Raw genomic sequence first — 17156 nt, 5'->3', positions numbered from 1 at the left:
ACCACAATCTTTTGTGACCACCACTTCATTCTGAGAAGCTAAAAAACTTACCTCAGTTTGTACACAGTAATACATTACGTTCTACATTTACCACTTTTGTAAAAAGCCTTCCCTGCTCCTTAGTACCATGATAAAGAGACAACAAAATTGTTACAAATAAAATATGAATTAAAATGTCCTTTGTGCTTGTTCCGTCAGGACAATGTCCACACCTTTGCACACATTGTCCAGTTTAGGGTCTGAGGCAACACCAGGGACAAAACACAACTCAAAGCAGATCGAGAATATTGACTGTTTTCCTAAGAGATGCTGAGATTTAAACCCCAAGTTTTAAGTACTAGTAGTCCAAGCACTGCTCACATATATGGAGTACAAGGGAGTAGCAAAGATGGCTGTCTCTAGAGATTAAGTAAATTCACACCTGTGCTATTTTGCAGGATATCCTAGTAATAACCTTCTCACAAAACAGCACTTATTTCCCTACAACTCCCAACCTACAGTGGTAGACAGCTTCCTCCTTCCTGTGTGTATACACACAGACGTACCAATTTAAGCTCACAGACACCAGTTTCCAGGTTTGTTTAAGTATTGTTATATTGAATTAATTGTAAATTTGTATTTAGCAGAAACAAATTAAGCCAATATATCACAAATTTTAACTCATGCAACTTCAGTGTCAAACTTCTGAAGGTATTTTTTAACCCCCTCCAAATGGTTCAAACCGACCCCAGTTCTTACACAATTTTTGCCACTGCTGCAGCCAGCTGCACATAACTCTCCATAGACACGCACACACATATCCTGGCACATGGCCATGGACTCAGAACTGAATGGAAAACTCACTACTGAATCATTTTTTCAGGCTCTCTGAGGTACTTTATTGTTCTTTGTGCAACATTTTCCAGTGTTTTCTATAGTCTGCACTAAAAACTCACTAGCAAGCCTTTTCCCTTTGTACTTCTACAGACCTGTGGATCTTGCCCACATTAGGAAGTCTTAAGGTCTTGTCTCCTTTGGGCACATTGCAGAACTGCAGCAGAACAGATTAACAGATATGAATGCAAGTTTCAACACTGTAATATTCTCTGCCTTGCTGGAATAATGCCTTCAGTTGACAACCTATTCCAGGATAGTTAAAGTAGGAATTACTTTGTAATTAGAAGTGACTTGCTTTTGTGGATGACCACGAGGGGGAGTCACACTTATCTAAGTACAGCTGTAATGAACCCGATCTTCTGCCATGTCCACCTATTTTCCTCATCAGACAAACCCTAGATCTTCCATCTCCCAACCTGAACTAGTAGTAACAAGAGCAGTGTTACTGTTGAACTGCTTTGCGATGCAGAGATGTTAGGCATCAGCAAATAATCCGATTCCACAGCCATGCAGCTGTTTAGCAAACATACACAAAACTTCACACCACAAACCCATGCAGTTTTACTTTCCTAAAATCACCATTTGTTGTGTAAACAAAACTTATCCAAATATAAAGCAAAACTCAAGAAGCCAAAATTCAGTCTGCCAAATTGAAAGCTTGGAATTAAACTAAATAAATAAATGGGTGAATGCAGAGAATAACTGGAAATTACATATTTTTTATTGCAGAAAATAAGATCCCAGAGGACTATTCCTCACTAGCCAGAACGTCCATAACCGAGGCCCTAGCACTGAGTTAGTATTTTTCCTGCTCTACTGCTTCACTGTTCTGGTTTATAGTACATCATTATGAACAGGGGATACAAGAGGCAGAATTGTAAGACCATGTATCAGCTGCTTTCCTGAAAGACAACTGCTACCTGAGACAGTAGCTCCACATCATCCTCTCCTGGGGCATTTCTATGAAGACACCATCCAGAAATACCAATTGAACACCTTCCCAGAGAGCAGAGAAACTGTACAGAAGACTTTGTGCACCAGCAGATGAAAAGCACAGTTCTTCTGGCTATACAACACCCCCTTGCAGCAGAACACACCCGTAGAGCCTTCAGAGAGGGACACTGTTGAGTTACCACTGTTTTGGAAAATGAACTTCACCTTCAGGTGAGACTTGTCCCCTTGACAAATCTTTGTCCTTTTGGGGAGTAAACACTCCCCAAAAGTTTTCAGAGGGGACAGAAACATAACATTGAGCTAACATTAAAGCTCTCTCTGCACAAAATATTTTTGATTTCTTGAAGAAGTCTCTACCTCGTGCCTTAGGATTGCATGATTAAGCATCTTACTCAAAAGTCAGTTAAGATACAGGGAGCAAAATACTGCAAGCCTCAACCTCAAAGAGATCTTACATGCTAAAATGTTAAGTCTCATGTCCAGTCTTGAGAAGAGGGGAAGGGGTAGAACAACATAGAATTAAAAAAGAAAGCCTTTCTGCATTCCTTCTGAGGATCTAACTAAAGCACTCCTATGGAGTGCAAACAAGCTATTAAAATTCCTTCTTTGGTATGAATAAAGTTTGGAGTGAAAATTACAGAAAAATTCTAGCTCTTAAAACAACTGAAGTCTCCTCCACCTCCCAACCCACTACCTCTTGATGGCTGCAAAATGAAATTAAACACTATTCCGGAAGTCAGTGACTCTTCCTCCCCTGCTGCAACACCAAGTCCCCTGAAATGCAGAACCCTTTGACAATCCTGAGAAGCTTCTCTGTTGCAATCAACTATGGACAAACTGCTGCTGTTACTAAACAACATGCCAAATGACATCAAAGTGTGTAAGTGACATTGGTACACATTGGTCCCTCTCAGAAAGAAGGCCCAGCAATGAACCACCATAAGCTTTTACCATATTAATTCTGAATCTAACCACTAGCAGCAGATTCAACACTAGCTTAACACAGAATGGGAGCAAACTCCCTTTCTAAAGCTGCTGTCTTAAAAATTCACTTTGACCAAGCAATCCATCATCACTGCTGGACCACAAATAAAGGCACGCAGACCACCACACAAGAGGCAGTTCAGAAATATCTGCACAGCACTATAGTAGTGAGAAATACCAAATTAGAGGCCAGGCAGTGGCAATGACAGGAGACTAGGAAGCAAATCAAAGAGGACAGGGAAATCAAATCCTAACAGACACTGTTGTTCCCCACAGCCACCCAGCCAGTTGGCTGAGTAGTGATCAACCACTGTAGTAGTAGTCAGAGGTGGTTACAAGGTGACAGGATGGAAACAGAAAACAACAAAACTTCTCAATGCCAGGCAACTTTTAATGAAATAGCTATGCAAGAAGGTAAGTAGCTATATATAATGTAAGCCATGTATCCTTCCCAGATGGAACTCCCTCCATACATGCGCTAGGCACAAGCTACTGACAGTTGAGAAAAGTCAGTCATAGCAACCTAATAAAAATGGCTCTGTGGTCTCTCTGCCCTAACAGCAGCATGACTGGAAGGCATAAATTCCGACAAGCGTTGGCTCAACGGCTGCAGCTAAGGCACACCAAGTAAGAAGCAGCAGCAGTACCTGAGGAGACAAAGTGGCAGGCACTGCAGGAAGCATTCCTGACAAATGACCAGAAAAGGCACTTCACAATTCACAACTGAATCCTATAGCCTGCCTTCCAACTTAAAAGCCCCCAATCTGTCAGAGATATGCAGCTGAATTCAGTTGCTTGCATAGAGATGGCTCAACATTCAATACCAGAATTTCCCATACATCTACACCGGGCTGACAAAATCAGTATGAGACCAAAGCCTGTGCCATTGCAGGCTGACAGCTGGTGGCCAAACAGGGAATCGTGATTATCCCAAGCAACACTAAAAGCATGTTTTGGCAACTGAGCCATGCTCCTCCTCCAAGCTCAGTAAAGAGTATGCAAATAAGATTTCAGTAGCAGTACCTCCAACACCACATATAAATTTTTTTAAAAAACAGAAACTTAGTATTCACCTCACTTCTGTTTCACTGTCTGCATAACACAAGACACTGAGCTTTTCAAGACCTGTGTTAAGATTTTCCCCCTCCCCTTACCACTGAAAAGCCATTATTAAAACAGGTTTAAAACTTGTTTTACAAGCCTCTCACCCAGAGAGGCTCTCACCCTTTACAGGTATTGCTACCAGCAAAGCCTTTCCACAACGTGGCATATTCTCAAGGGAGCCACACTTAGAGTTGGTTCAGGTAAGAACAGTGCTTATTTTCAGCTTAAAAGAGTGAAGTTGCTCTTTCAGTCAGAAGTTTCACCATCCAGTCAGAAGACAACAGAATGCAAAAGCCACAATGGAGAACAGGGCTAAGAATAACTTCAGGTGCTTCTCTTCAGTTGATGTAAGCTGAGAGAAGACCAAAGAGCATCTTCTAAACATGATTTTTGCACTGAGTTCAGGTGGGCCAGGATATAATAAACTATTTCCCCTGAGAATTTCAACAATTGCTCTGCACAACAGTAAGGTGCCTGAGCTATACATGATCAGCTTTGCCAAAATGCTTTGAATAGCCACAATGCTGGGCTACACCCATTCCTCTTCCACTCTCATACAGGATCCAAGGCAGGGTGGAGGGAGGAAATCAGTAGGTCCCTTACATAGTGCTTATACAACCAAGGAGCTCTAGGACACTCTGAAAAAGCATCTACTCAGTAAACATTATCTGCCTTGTCATTCAGAGCAACAGGTATCCCAAATAATTCCTTAATGGCAAATTTGTTACATACTACAGTGGGGTGGGGAGAACTTACGTCCATTTTGCGAGCAGCCGTGTCCTGATCATAGTGTCCCATGATGTTTGGGAAAAAAGTCATATTGTAAGGCATTCCTGAACATCTGGAAATAGTAATTGGCTCACATGTGAATAAGCTGTGCCCTCGCACCATAGCTAGAAGTAAACTGCAAATCGCAGAGAACACAAGTGCTCCCATTTTGTTAGGATCTCCAGCTTCAGCACATTGCTCTGTTCAGTAGTTATACAGACTGGCGTTGCACAAGGATAAAAGCACACATCTTCCTCTGCTGGCTCCAGCGCAAGGCAGTAAGGCACACAATCAGACTCCTCACAGCTGCTTGAGGTATTGCCCCATTTTGGCTGAGCGCGATTTTACTAAATCCCTTCTTCTTCGAGCCTGTACGTGCAGAAACAGGACAGGAAAGTGAAGAGCAGAAACAACCCGACCGCGACCACCCGTCCGAAGGCCAAGCTCAGCTCCCCGCCGGCCCGCAGGCGAGAGGGCAGCTCCGCCGGCCCGGTGTCCCCCGGCCCTCCCCGGCCCCACACACCCCGCCGGGGCCGCGGTGAGCGCAGCCGCGCTCCGGGAGAGGCGCGTTCGCCCTCCGCTCCCGCCGGGGCCCCGGAGGCACCGCCGCTCCCAGCGCCCCGTTCCCAGCCCCGCCCTGGGAAGCGGTGCCCGCGGGCCCGGCGGTGCAGTCGGCCCAGGACCCGCGGCTCGCCAGGCGCTGCCCCGGCGCCGCATCCCCGCCACGCCCGGGCCGCGCCCCCGCCGCCCCCTCACCGGGACCCGCCTCCGGGCGGCCACCCCGCGGCGACGCTCCGGTTCGGAGTCACCGCTCCCCGGGACGAGACGGGACGGGGCCCGACCCGCCGCCCGCCGCACTCACCGGCAGCGGCCCCTCCGCGATGGCCGCCCCGCGGCACCTGCAGGATGTGGCGTCTGGCGGGCGGGGCGGGACGGCCGCACCTTCCCGCCCCGGCGGGGCCGGGGGCCGGTGGCGGCGGGCGGGGCCGGGGGCCGGTGGCGGCGGGCGGGGCCGGGGGCCGGTGGCGGCGGGCGGGGCCGGGGGCCGGTGGCGGCGGGCGGGGCCCGAGCTGGGGCTGCCGGGCTGAGGCGAGCAGCGATCCTGCCTGTGGCCGGGGCTCCGGGGCGGTGCGAGCTGTGCCAGCGCGCCTGGCGAGCAGGAGGAGCCCCGGCTGAGAAGGGCCCGGGACGGTAGCACAGACACGAACGGCGTGAAAAGCCCTTCAAACAGACTCGGCGTTGGGGTTTTCCTAAACACCTCTGTAATGCACTGTATAAACAGTGACGGCAGTTTACAGACATTCGAGTTCGGGACATGAACCTGTCCCGCCGTTGGAAGCGATCTTGAGGTTTGTTTCCAAACGCACCTTGGCCTCTGAGGTCTCCCACACGGGAGGTCTCCGCGGGACAGGGCGGCCGGTGCCGCGCTGCCACCTTCACTGCCACCTTCACTGCCACCCTGGCTGCCACCTTCGCTGCCACCTTCGCTGCCACTTTCATTGCCACCTTCACTGCCACCTTCACTGCCACCCCTGCTGCTGCTTTCACCGGCACTTTTACTGCCACCCGTGCTGCCACCGTCCTGCAAAAGGCCCGAATCCTCAGGAGACGGCGGGTGCGAGCACTCAGTAGGTAAGGCTACAGCGCAGGGAGACATTGATATTAGAAATCGATGTTTAGTGGTTGAATTTAATGAAAGAAAGGGAAGTAATCTGAAGTATCTGCTGAGGAAAGGGATGCTGTGGTGAGAACGAAGCAAAATGATTATTCAAGCAAAGGAGGAGCATTGTGGTGACTTTGGTGCTCAGACTACTGCTGTGTTCCAGACACCCAGCTCGAGGATGTGTGAACTGTTCTCCTACTGCTCCCACACCTGCTGCTGGCTGAGACCACAAATACCAGACAAGTACTGGCCAGTAGTGCTCAACCACGTTCACAAAGACAGGCCTGAGCTAATGAGTCCTAACTATAGAAATGCTGAAGGTTACCAAGCAGAGGTGACCAAATTTCTCAGCATGGAGCCACCCAAGGTCTCATCAGGCTGCTGTTCAGCCATGCAAGTTGCTCCACGCTTCAGGACTGGAACAGGAAACACCAGATGCCGAGACATGCAAACCAGATTTAGGAATGGTTTGATGATGTTCAAGCAGCACTGCCTCTCTTCTAATGAACCCCGAGATAGTCTGTGCAGTCTGGCGCATTTATCCAGAGAATCCATCCATGGATTGTGGAGAGTGTGAACCTGCACATGGTTATTCAGAGGACAATAAGCATCCAGAAGCTCTCTATTCATGCAGAAATTTTGTGTGTCATTGCCTGTGTAACCCTACAGAAACACAAAACTCCTCCAGATTCCCTTGCACCAAACCATTTTAGCACCTCTATGAATCATGAGGAGGATCATGCTTAGCTGCTGCTTATCCATGTAGATCTGCCACTTGAGCACATGGAGTAACTTGATACCTGGAATTGAATTTTCTGTACAAACAAGCAAATTATGTTAAATTAAATGTTATTTGCAAGTTGAGGAAGTTAATGTATGTACTGTATGGTAACACTCACCTACATTATCTTTTGTCATTGATTCAGTTCTCATCTTCCAGCTGGCTTCTGTCCTAGTCTCTCTCAGTAACTCTTCCCATTCTAGAAATAATACATTTTTCTTTTCATGAGCTCTGAGAGGCTGCATACTCTAGGGGTCTGGCAGTGAGAGCCTTGGGAGCATCCAAGGGACAGTTTGTCCACTCCACTTCTGCAGAAGACATTGGGAAGTTCTTGCTCAGCCCTTGATGAAGTTGTAGAGTTGCTCTGAGCTCTGGGAACAGCATCAGACACACTGAAACCTTGCAGGGACAAAACCTGTTCAGTGCAGATTCACACTCCACCAGATTTCTAATTAACTCACTTTCCTTTCTAGTTCCATTGACTAAGTCTATAGGCATTTCATGGGAATGGCAGGACAACTATCTAGGACCATCTATACCAAGGGAAAAGTCTCTGCTTCCCAGTGTATAGTGTTGACAAATTCTCAGACAAACTTCTGTTACAATTTTAATATGGGAAAACCAGCATGTCTTGCATGATTTTAATGATTTCAACTTAATGTGAAATTTTGCTGAAAAACCAGACAAAGATCCAGGGTGAGGAAATTTCAGCCAAACCACAAACATTTGTTAAAGGAGCAAGCATCTGAAAATAGGGTATTATCAGGAGTTTTGCAGCCTTAGCTGTAAGCTGTACTAGTACCATAATGTATAAACGCAGCATTATATAAAGTAATTACTTAATTTGTTCCATCAGAATGCATTTTTGCACATAAATTTCTGAAAAATAGATATGGCTAAGTAACATTCTTTTCTTTCCCCGAAGACTCTCACGTTTTTGTTAGATGACAGGGAAAGGCAGAGAACAGGAAGCATGAACCCTTTTTTTAAACTACTAACATACTTTCTTTGCTCACAACGTAGTTGCTAAGCAAGTTATTCCAGAGGTTGGTTCTCAGAGCCGTGATCTAAATATATTTGTTTCTGGCTCTATTAAGGTCTTGACTAACCAGAGTAGGAAATGTGAGCACTCTCACTGGTATCTAGCAAAGCACCTTTAAGTGTGATTAAGTATTTTGATCATGTGCTCAGATATATTGCTGATTAGGGATGCAGCTACTTGGATGAGTAAATACTTTTCTCACCTGGCACTGGAGATATTGTTAACATTCCAGTTAATATTGATTTGCTGATCTTTCCCTGACACTGCCTCAAACAATTATAGTTTAAAATTTTTTACTACAAAAAGCATAAGTGACTTAAAGCCTTATTTAAATCCTAGGTCATCTTCAGATGCCTTTCAACAAATTTAGTGGAAGGGGATGCAGCAGTGGCACACAGCAGATCCCTCTCAAGCTCTGCTTGCTCCTACCATCTTCGCAATGGATGTGGTGGAACTGGCTGTGTGCCATTCCCTCCATGCCCATGCGCCATCCAGCTTGCTTAAACCCACCCTCAGCAGAAACATTCACAATTTGCTTGGGCTATGAGCTAAGGCACCATTTTCTCTATCAAATTTTTTGTTGGAACGTCCCTCCAGCAAAGGCAAACAGCAATGTGACCATGTTTACCTGCTGCATGAACATGTTAGTGCCCCACATGCTCATGCCTTAGGGAGGAGGGATCTCAAATGTTTGGCAGTTGTGAGGAGAAGCCTTCCTCTGACACACCAGGAAGATGTGTGTGGTGTTAGTGCTTGGAGTCTGCACACGAGCACTTGTACACTGGCTCGAGCTTGCTCCTCTTGGCACATCTAAAAGCTTCATAATTGAATTGCACTGTTGGAACATTGTACCAATGTTTGACTTAATGTAATTTAAATGTTACAGATTTGCCAATTACATAGTTTGATGTTGGCTGATTCAGTTATGATGCTCATAATGTTCTTATTATTCTGCATTTAAAACACATTATTCATAATTTGTTGAAATTTAAAAGGAGTAAATAGCCAGTAGATGGCACCAATAAATCCTGTTGTGAAACTTCGAATTGAAAAGTGTAGTTATTGTCTTTTTCTCAAATGCATTTTGGAAATGAAAAAAACTAGACAAAGCAGCATTATTGATATAATTTATACTTTTTAGTTTACAGTAATAGTTTATGAAGAGAATGTTTTTCCAAAGTCAAAACTCTACCCTGTTATTGAACACATAAACTTGTGAGGAAGAACACAAAGATGTGTTACAGTAATTTCCCATTATTTAGAAAATACAGTCTTTGATGAGTTAATGGCTTCTGAGTAATTCTGCAACCTCGTGCAGCTGTATCAGCTTAAACCTTGTTTATAACACATTTTCTTCCATTAAGCCTTTAATCTGTAACCCACCCACCTCAACTCACTACAGCAATGAAGACTGGAGAAGGAATCATATCAAGAAAGCCAGAATATTGATGCATTGCCGTGTGCTAATCGCATTACTGGGTACTTGGAACCTGTGTCATCTTCCTCCCTGAACAAAGTGTCTTATTTAGATTTTAGTCCTTCAAAATATTACAGCTGTGTGGGTTGTGGCACCCACACACAAGAATATGTTGATTTCTTTGATGCAAGAAAGATCTCAGGAAAGATCTCATCCTTCATTTGTCTGTAAATGACAACACAGTGCCTCCACAACGTTGTTTTAATAAAACAGTGATTATGCTAATAATATTTCTTTCCAAACAGGTTACCTCACCTAGCCTCGGATGTTAAGCACGATGCAAACCAAACAGGAAATAAGCTTTAAAGAGTAAACTGTCCTAACAGTTTAAGGCCAAGGACACTTCATTCCTTGTGGACTTTCAGCAGGTGCCTTCACTCCTGATAAATCTGCAGCCTGTCTGCTCGGGTCACAGTAACAGTAGCAGCAACAGTGACTGTTTTTCTTGACGGAGCCCCTCTTATCTCTTTGCTTCTGTGGCTGGAGAGGTACTCTCTTTAGACAATGTCACAAAGACTGGGGGAAAGGAAATCTGTGTTTCAGGGCATGAGTAATTTCCTATGGAAAAGACTGATACAAACTAAGCACTCTGTTAAAATGGACAGGCAAGGTATAGGTGATTCTGACAGCGAAGCAGAAAGTCCTAGCTTAATAGGGTATATTGTAGCTTTCAGTTTTGCTCCCTCCAAAACATCAATGCATTAACTTGAGTTGAACTGTTTGTTTCAATACAATGTGCAATTAGCAAAGCAGGAGTGACTTCACACGTATTTCAAATGCTGTTCTTTAGGTTGGTAGTTCAAGATATTTATTGAAACATGAGGATACTAGAGATAAAAGAAAACAATAGTTTTGGAAGTTCAGATGAGGCTACTACAAGGTGATTCATGTCAACCTGTTAAAGGCAGACTAATGAGCATCCACAGCAGTGTTCCAGGGCATTGGTAATTATATCCATCCCATAAACAGCTAATGCATCATCTCTCCTCATCATAACAATCCTGTCCTGCAGGGACTTTCCAAGTTCTGGGGAGATATGTAACAGAGTACCTTGCACAAAAAAACCCAGATCTGCCAGTAAGTACATCTTCTCAGCACCTCATCCCAGTGGGATTTCTGGAGAGGCAGATTTATGATTTGCTAAAATGTGAAGGAAGAAGTTCAGATAAGAAGCACCAATTTTTCATTTTCATTGCTTCACAATTCCTCTGATAACATTTCTTTTAAATCCTGTGAAGTAAAGTTATTGTTAATGTGTAAAAAACTAATTAGAAAGTGTCATGATCACTGCATCCATTATCTTCACAAATAAAACAGCAAGTTGTTGTCTGTCATTTTTTGGTCACTGTTTATGATAACAAAGTATTATTTTAATAATATTTTTAATGCTCAGAAATAATGCTTTTCCTAAGCCTCTTTGCAGGTGCTCCTGAGCTATTATAAATGGAAGCATCATGCAGAATACTAAATATGTTTTCAGCTGAGACATATAGTTTTGCCTGAGATCAATGCAGAATACAAAAATGAGTCACACTTTAGATCTTACAGTAAGTATAACCACATAAGAACTCATTTCTCAGGTTAATAAAACTTGCTACACTCCAGGACTTGTGTCAGCATTACTGTTTTAAATTAAGATTTGCAAAATAGGGTTCTGAAACCAGTTATACCATGTTCTGGGAGATAGTGCTGACCACTGTTAAGACTTCCAAATTATATGAACCTCATTTTCTTAGTCTCCTTCCATATTGTTTCATCCTTGATGTTTAAGACATACCATTATATCACCTGTCAATGTCTGGAAATGAAGCCTTTCCATCCAGGGATCTGTAGTCTGATTATGGAGACAACTGTGTGATTGTGAAAGCATCTCAAATACAAATTATGGCAGAAAAAAAAAAATCATAGAATTATAGAATGGTTTGGGTTGTAAGGGGGTCTTAAAGGTCATCTAGTTTCAACTCCCCTGCCATGGGCAAGGACATCTTCAACTAGACCAGGTTTCTTAGAGCCCCATCCAACCTGGCCTTTAACACCTGCAGGGATGGGGGACGTGGAATATTGTCAGACAAAAGAATTAAAATAGACAAAGCCAATAATTAATGAGATAGGAAAGGTTTTTGTATGTGTCAGTAGTAATCTCAGTGGGTCATAAACAGAAAAAAAATACTTAATTAGCAAGGAATTGAGTCTAACCATAAAAATGCATTTTTTTGACTACATCTAGTTAACATTCCAATTTGTCTTCCCACCTGGCATGCCAGAGTTTCAGTAATTGACAGATATCATCAACTATGACAATAGACAATTTGAGAACCAAGGAGGCAGACAAGGGGCTAACCACAACTCTCTTATGTATTTTCACATCATGTTTGTACAAAGTGTACTGCTTTCATGTTTGTGCCTTCATTTCCCTTCTTGGGCTTTCTGACATAACTGAGTGTGTTCAACTGAAGGTGAAAGACGAGGCCAAAAGGCAAAAATTAAAGCTTCGGATAGAGAAGGAAGGCCAGGAGCCAATGGAGGAGGAACAGAGGAACAGGATTCTCCAAGGCATAAGGATGAGAAGCAGAGGAGAAAAGCCAGGAGGCTCTTTGCTTCTCTGAGAAGAGTGTAGAGGAGGCTGGGTGAGACTTTACTTGCTGGGTGGGGATGGAACTTATAAAGTTCAGCTATGGGCATTTGCTAAGGATCTTAGAAAGCATCCAAAATGGCAAAGCAAAGCAAAAGTGTGCCATGTAAGCAACAAGAGAAGGGAAGCCTGAGATACCAGCTGGGATTTATGCCTGTCTGTGACACAGGAATCCTAACCCACTCTTCTCAGAGCACTGGGTCATAAAGGCCTGTGGTCTTGTTTTCCAAACAGGGAACATGGCAGAGAAATACCCATAGAATATTCCTTATTACAAAGGGAAAGTGAAAGGCACTCGTGCTATCAATTCCTGGATCCTAGAGACCTTCTGTGAGACTCGTAGGGTTTGTGGGAAAATTCTCGGGCCTTCCTTGCCAACAGCAGCCTAATCATCATCATTTTCTTTCTCCTCAGAGGACCCAAACTACCCTTGAATGATAGAGATATCCATGTTTCCTTCCATGGAGACACTCTTGTGCATGATGTGATGCGCTTGTCCTGCAACAGATCACAATTCAGAGCCTCCCAGTAGCAGAGGACAATGATTTAGCAATGGATAACTGTTCATTGTTGTATTTAACTGTTTTGCAAGTCTGACTCAGGGCTTTTAGTCGTGCGCTGAAATAAATTGCATTTCTACCAGTGCTGGGCCACATGGGCACAAAAGACCAGAGTGAGTCACCCTGTGCCACCAATTGTCACCTCATGCACTGATGATCCTTTACTTAAACTTTCAGGCAGTTTAAGAACTATCGAAAAGGTTCAATTTGGATCATGTTATGCTGGAAGTACACATTCTCCTGGAACATTGTTTTTCATGGCTGCATTTAGGGGTAAATTTGGAACTACATTCTCTGGTCTAATTTCACAACGGTATAATTCTGTAGAACCAATGACTTTAATGGTGAAAAGTGAAGATAGGCAAAACAATCCCAGCATAGAAGTAGAGGCCATAGATCTACTGAGCAGCTAGATGGAGAGGCTGATTATAGCTGGCAGCTGCTCCAGACCTAAGGTTATTGACAGCACTTAAAGGAGTGGGCCAACCCATCCATGTAAAGAGGAGCAGGGACATCTAGAGATGGCAACCTTGTTTACAGAGGTCAGAAAGGGAAAGAAATTCCATACCAAAGGTATTGTAAAATACCTCCTGGGACCCTTTCAAAATGTCACTAGAGCAAAATGTATAGACAAGTAAAAAAGCAGTTTAACTCACCCAATTCAATTTCTGATGGAAATGCCATTGGAATAATGTTACTAGGATTTGTCTGTCTGGCCCTTGGATTAATAAATCCTTCATAAATCCAATTGTACTGTCTCTTCTTCATGCATCAGATGCCAAAACAGCTAGCATAAGTACTTAGAAACTTCATTCTTCATCACTTGAGCAGTTATTTGCTCTTGAACAAAGGGACTGAAATAAAATAACAGACAAAGAGAGCATTTTTTTCTATTCTCCTCTTTGCACTTGCATTATACTAACACACGCCTCATTATATTTTGCACCAAATGAATTCAAATTCCTTGGAAAAACTCAGGTGAAACTGTTTAAACAAATGTTGTGGAGTAATTTATTCTAAAACTGATACAATTTTACTAGAAGACAAAGAACAAGTTCTGTTATCATATCAAAATTTTTATGTATTCATTGATTTACACAGATATAATTAGCATAAGGATTTAATCCAAAGGATTGACATTTCCATAATTTCATATTTTGTAGGTTTCCCCTGTTCCATTCTCCTCTCTGTGCCTTTTCTGGCAAGATATACATGTTTCTGCATCTCTGCCAATTGTATTATGTCTTTTCCTCAGCCACTAGCAAATACAAGGTCTCTACACTACTGGGAGTAAAATTAATAATTCATCTAAGCTTTTGTTTGGGTTCTACAAGAACTGTGTGAGTGAAACTGTTGAATGCCAGGAACGAATTCTCAAATTGCTACCAATTTGTAAGAATCAAAAGTTTCTTTATATTCAGGAGCTCTGGCTGTGTCAGTTCAAGTACTGGTTTTAACCTGTTTCTGAATTTGAAAGGAATAAAAAGGGAAGAAAATCAAACCTACATTTCTAGAGCTTTCTACTTTCATACTAATTTGAGGTAAAGTGACATGGTTTCTTCTAGATGGTGGACTATTGTAGGAGAACAGCAGCAGCATGTTGCTTGAATGAAGCCAGAGGCTCACTAATAAACACTGAAAACTTTTGGGTTTTGGTATAAAAATTGTTTCTAAAATATTGTCTAAAATTATAGAAAATTTACGTTTATGTTGTATAAAATTACATAAACAAAACCGTAGGAAAAAATACAAATCCACTGATTTTAGCCCACAGTTAAGTCACTTTATATCACATTGTCAATATAAAGTGTATAGAGTGTGCAAGACATACTGACTTTAAAGCCTTTATGCTAACAAAGTAGACAATGGTCTTAGTAGAAATGGAAATCAGTGTTTCTTGAATTAAAACTTACCTCTGCTAAGTGCAAGCCAAATGGTCAGTTAATGGAGGGAGAAAGATATCATGTGGACCTATCCCCACTGAGTTTCAAACAGCTATTTTAGAGATATGGAAAACAATCATAGAGTAGAAACAGTTTATATTAAGTTGCACTGGTGTGACTAAGCAAAGATTAAACTTGTCTGTCATGTGAAGATGGAAATCATTACTTCTTTTGACCTCAAAACATCCCAAATGCCTGGCAGAGGTGGAAGGTTTTCTCTTACTTTTCTAAGAGTACAACAGGCAATCTGAGAGCACTGTCAAGATATATTTTATTATACTACACATGTCAAAAAAAGTGGTCACCTGGACTTGCTCAAGCAAATCTCCCACAGGTTTTTGAGAGCACAGAAATATATCTATGGATGCAGTGGCACTGATTGTTCAAGTATGTGGGATCAACCCCATTTGAATTTAAAGAGAAACAGTTCAAAGAACTGAACAGACATAAATGAAGATATCCTGAGTTAATAAGAAGAGACTATAAATATGCAACTGGAGAGGTCTTGGACCAGCACAGTTTCATTCTAGAGGGTACTGGTTGTTTTGTTCTTGTGTGTTCACCAGGAGTCAACATGCACCTGTGCCATGCATGCAGTGCAGGTCGGACTAGGGTCCAGGGGCAGGTATTGGAGGTGAGGGATTTGGCAGCATAAATTCACCCTGTGATAAAAATGCACTTGTAATATGAAATACCAGTGAGAGCTTATCAGACAAAACTGAAAAATACCTATATGGTGAAGGCATAAGAAACTATTTTCTCATGGATGCAAGTAATTAACACATTGTAAGAAAAGACATTGTGCAGAGAGATGAGCAGCAATAATGACAGCAATTTCCTGCTGGAAAATTGTGCCCTAATATATACTCTGGAAGCTATTCTGTTGTATTTGTTAATTAATCTTCTAGAATTGTCAAAAGATTGCTGTAGTATCAGGCACAGACAAGAGATAGAAAATCCTTATCAGGTGTGAAATCCCAGCTAGAGCAGGAGTGAGTATAAAGTGTTTGCCTCTACAATGATTAGTTCTTCTGAAAGATGGTTTTGAATCAGAAATATGAATAAATAATATCATTTGCATAGGACACTATACGTGTACATTAATATTGAATTTCCTACATCCTCACAGTTCCCAGAGGTGATGATACTATTTGGAATTGTGGCTGCTCGGTGAATTAAAGAGAACTAATTTTGCTCCTGTGTTTGGCAGTTGTGATCATGAGCTTTAGTTTTGCCAGGCCTATGTCTGAATTGGTAAAAATATGCTCTCAGTAGTATAATAATGTGTCTAACTGCTACTGCACTGCAGAAGGGCTGGTTTAGGGACATGGACAAGCAACAACACCCAGTGATTTAGGTTCAAATCAGCCCTTGAGTCAGGCAAACTGAACATTAGGCCACTTACTAAATGTGACCTGGAAAGTTCTATCTGCCTTGCATGAGCAAGCTCTGTATTTAATTTCCTGGTAAAACCAGATACAGATGACCATCAATATTTTCATGCCTTTTGTATTTGACAGTGCCTCATAGCTGATAAAGAATAGGCTGCTGCTTAGCTATGATGCCTTTTCTTAAGCTGCTTTTTGACTGTGAGCAAACTGTTCTTTCTATCCATGAGTAATACCCCAGACATATTTCCCTGTATCCAAACATGTGGGTGTTTTTCAAAGGTTAATGGAAATTAAATTAAAGCTGAATAATACTGATTAAAATGCAAGAGTGTGCAAGCAAAGCTAATTAATAAAACTGGCAGCACAGCTCAATCCTGCCCTGTGACACCACTCTTTCTTTCTCCCTCAATCTCATTTTTTTCCTAAGCAGGTACCCACAGCAACCTAAAACTACATGTTTTATACAGTTCTGAATGGATAGATTTACAGCAGCATCCCACTTCTTGCACTCAGGACTTAAATGATATTCAGTTCTCCAGAAAAAGATGCAAAGCTATTATAGTCTCTCTTTTTCCTTCTTGCTTATGAACATCCTAGTTCTACCATTAAGATTTTGTGTTTGCTGAGCTTTTCTGTGCAAGGAGCTGTTGTAAATAAACTTGGATTTTATCTTGATTAAGTGACATATGCCAGCAAATATATTTTCTGGTGGATCAGCTCACTTTTTATCTTATATTAATGATCCAACTTTGCCATTAGTTTACCAATGGATAGCAGAATGGCTTTTAACTCTGGACAGTATTCATAGGTGACCTGAACAAAAAATTTGAAAATCAGACTGAAGGATTTGAAAACCAGAGGGTGATAATAGGACAGAATGAGATATTGCATCCCTGCACCTTAGAGCAGACCTTATTTCTTGTTGGTACCTTTTCCACATGCTTCACTGAGCCAGTCTGGAAGGGAGGCATCTGAGAAGGC

The 17156-nt window shown here is 42.4% G+C and overlaps 2 protein-coding genes across 4 annotated transcripts in view; both read right to left on the bottom strand.

Annotated features, from left to right (window-relative positions):
* FZD6 (frizzled class receptor 6) overlaps window positions 1-5683 on the bottom strand; it is a 28535-nt gene extending 22852 nt beyond the window's left edge. The window contains exons 1-2 of one of the 3 annotated variants that reach the window (XM_085053365.1): window positions 5549-5683; window positions 4675-5055 (exon numbers count right to left, since the gene is read on the bottom strand). In XM_085053365.1, coding sequence (XP_084909491.1) covers window positions 4675-4854 — 180 coding nt within the window. In that variant the 5' untranslated portion in view covers window positions 4855-5055; window positions 5549-5683. Of the gene's footprint in view, window positions 1-4674; window positions 5056-5209; window positions 5358-5442 lie in introns of those variants that run through there. The other 2 variants (XM_085053366.1, XM_085053367.1) reach the window with 2 other exon arrangements.
* Window positions 5684-9382: 3699 nt separating this feature from the next.
* BAALC (BAALC binder of MAP3K1 and KLF4) overlaps window positions 9383-17156 on the bottom strand; it is a 37260-nt gene continuing 29486 nt past the window's right edge. Inside the window, exons 5-6 of the transcript XR_014850227.1 lie at window positions 13498-13695; window positions 9383-12779 (exon numbers count right to left, since the gene is read on the bottom strand). The gene's annotated coding sequence lies outside the window, so the exon portion shown is untranslated. The remainder of the gene's footprint in view (window positions 12780-13497; window positions 13696-17156) is intronic.

This window comes from Lichenostomus cassidix, chromosome 2, assembly GCF_008360975.1.
Source record: "Lichenostomus cassidix isolate B80296 chromosome 2, HeHo_3.0, whole genome shotgun sequence".
NCBI classification, from domain to species: Eukaryota; Metazoa; Chordata; class Aves; order Passeriformes; family Meliphagidae; genus Lichenostomus; species Lichenostomus cassidix.
This window is presented reverse-complemented; position numbering and strand designations above follow the sequence as displayed.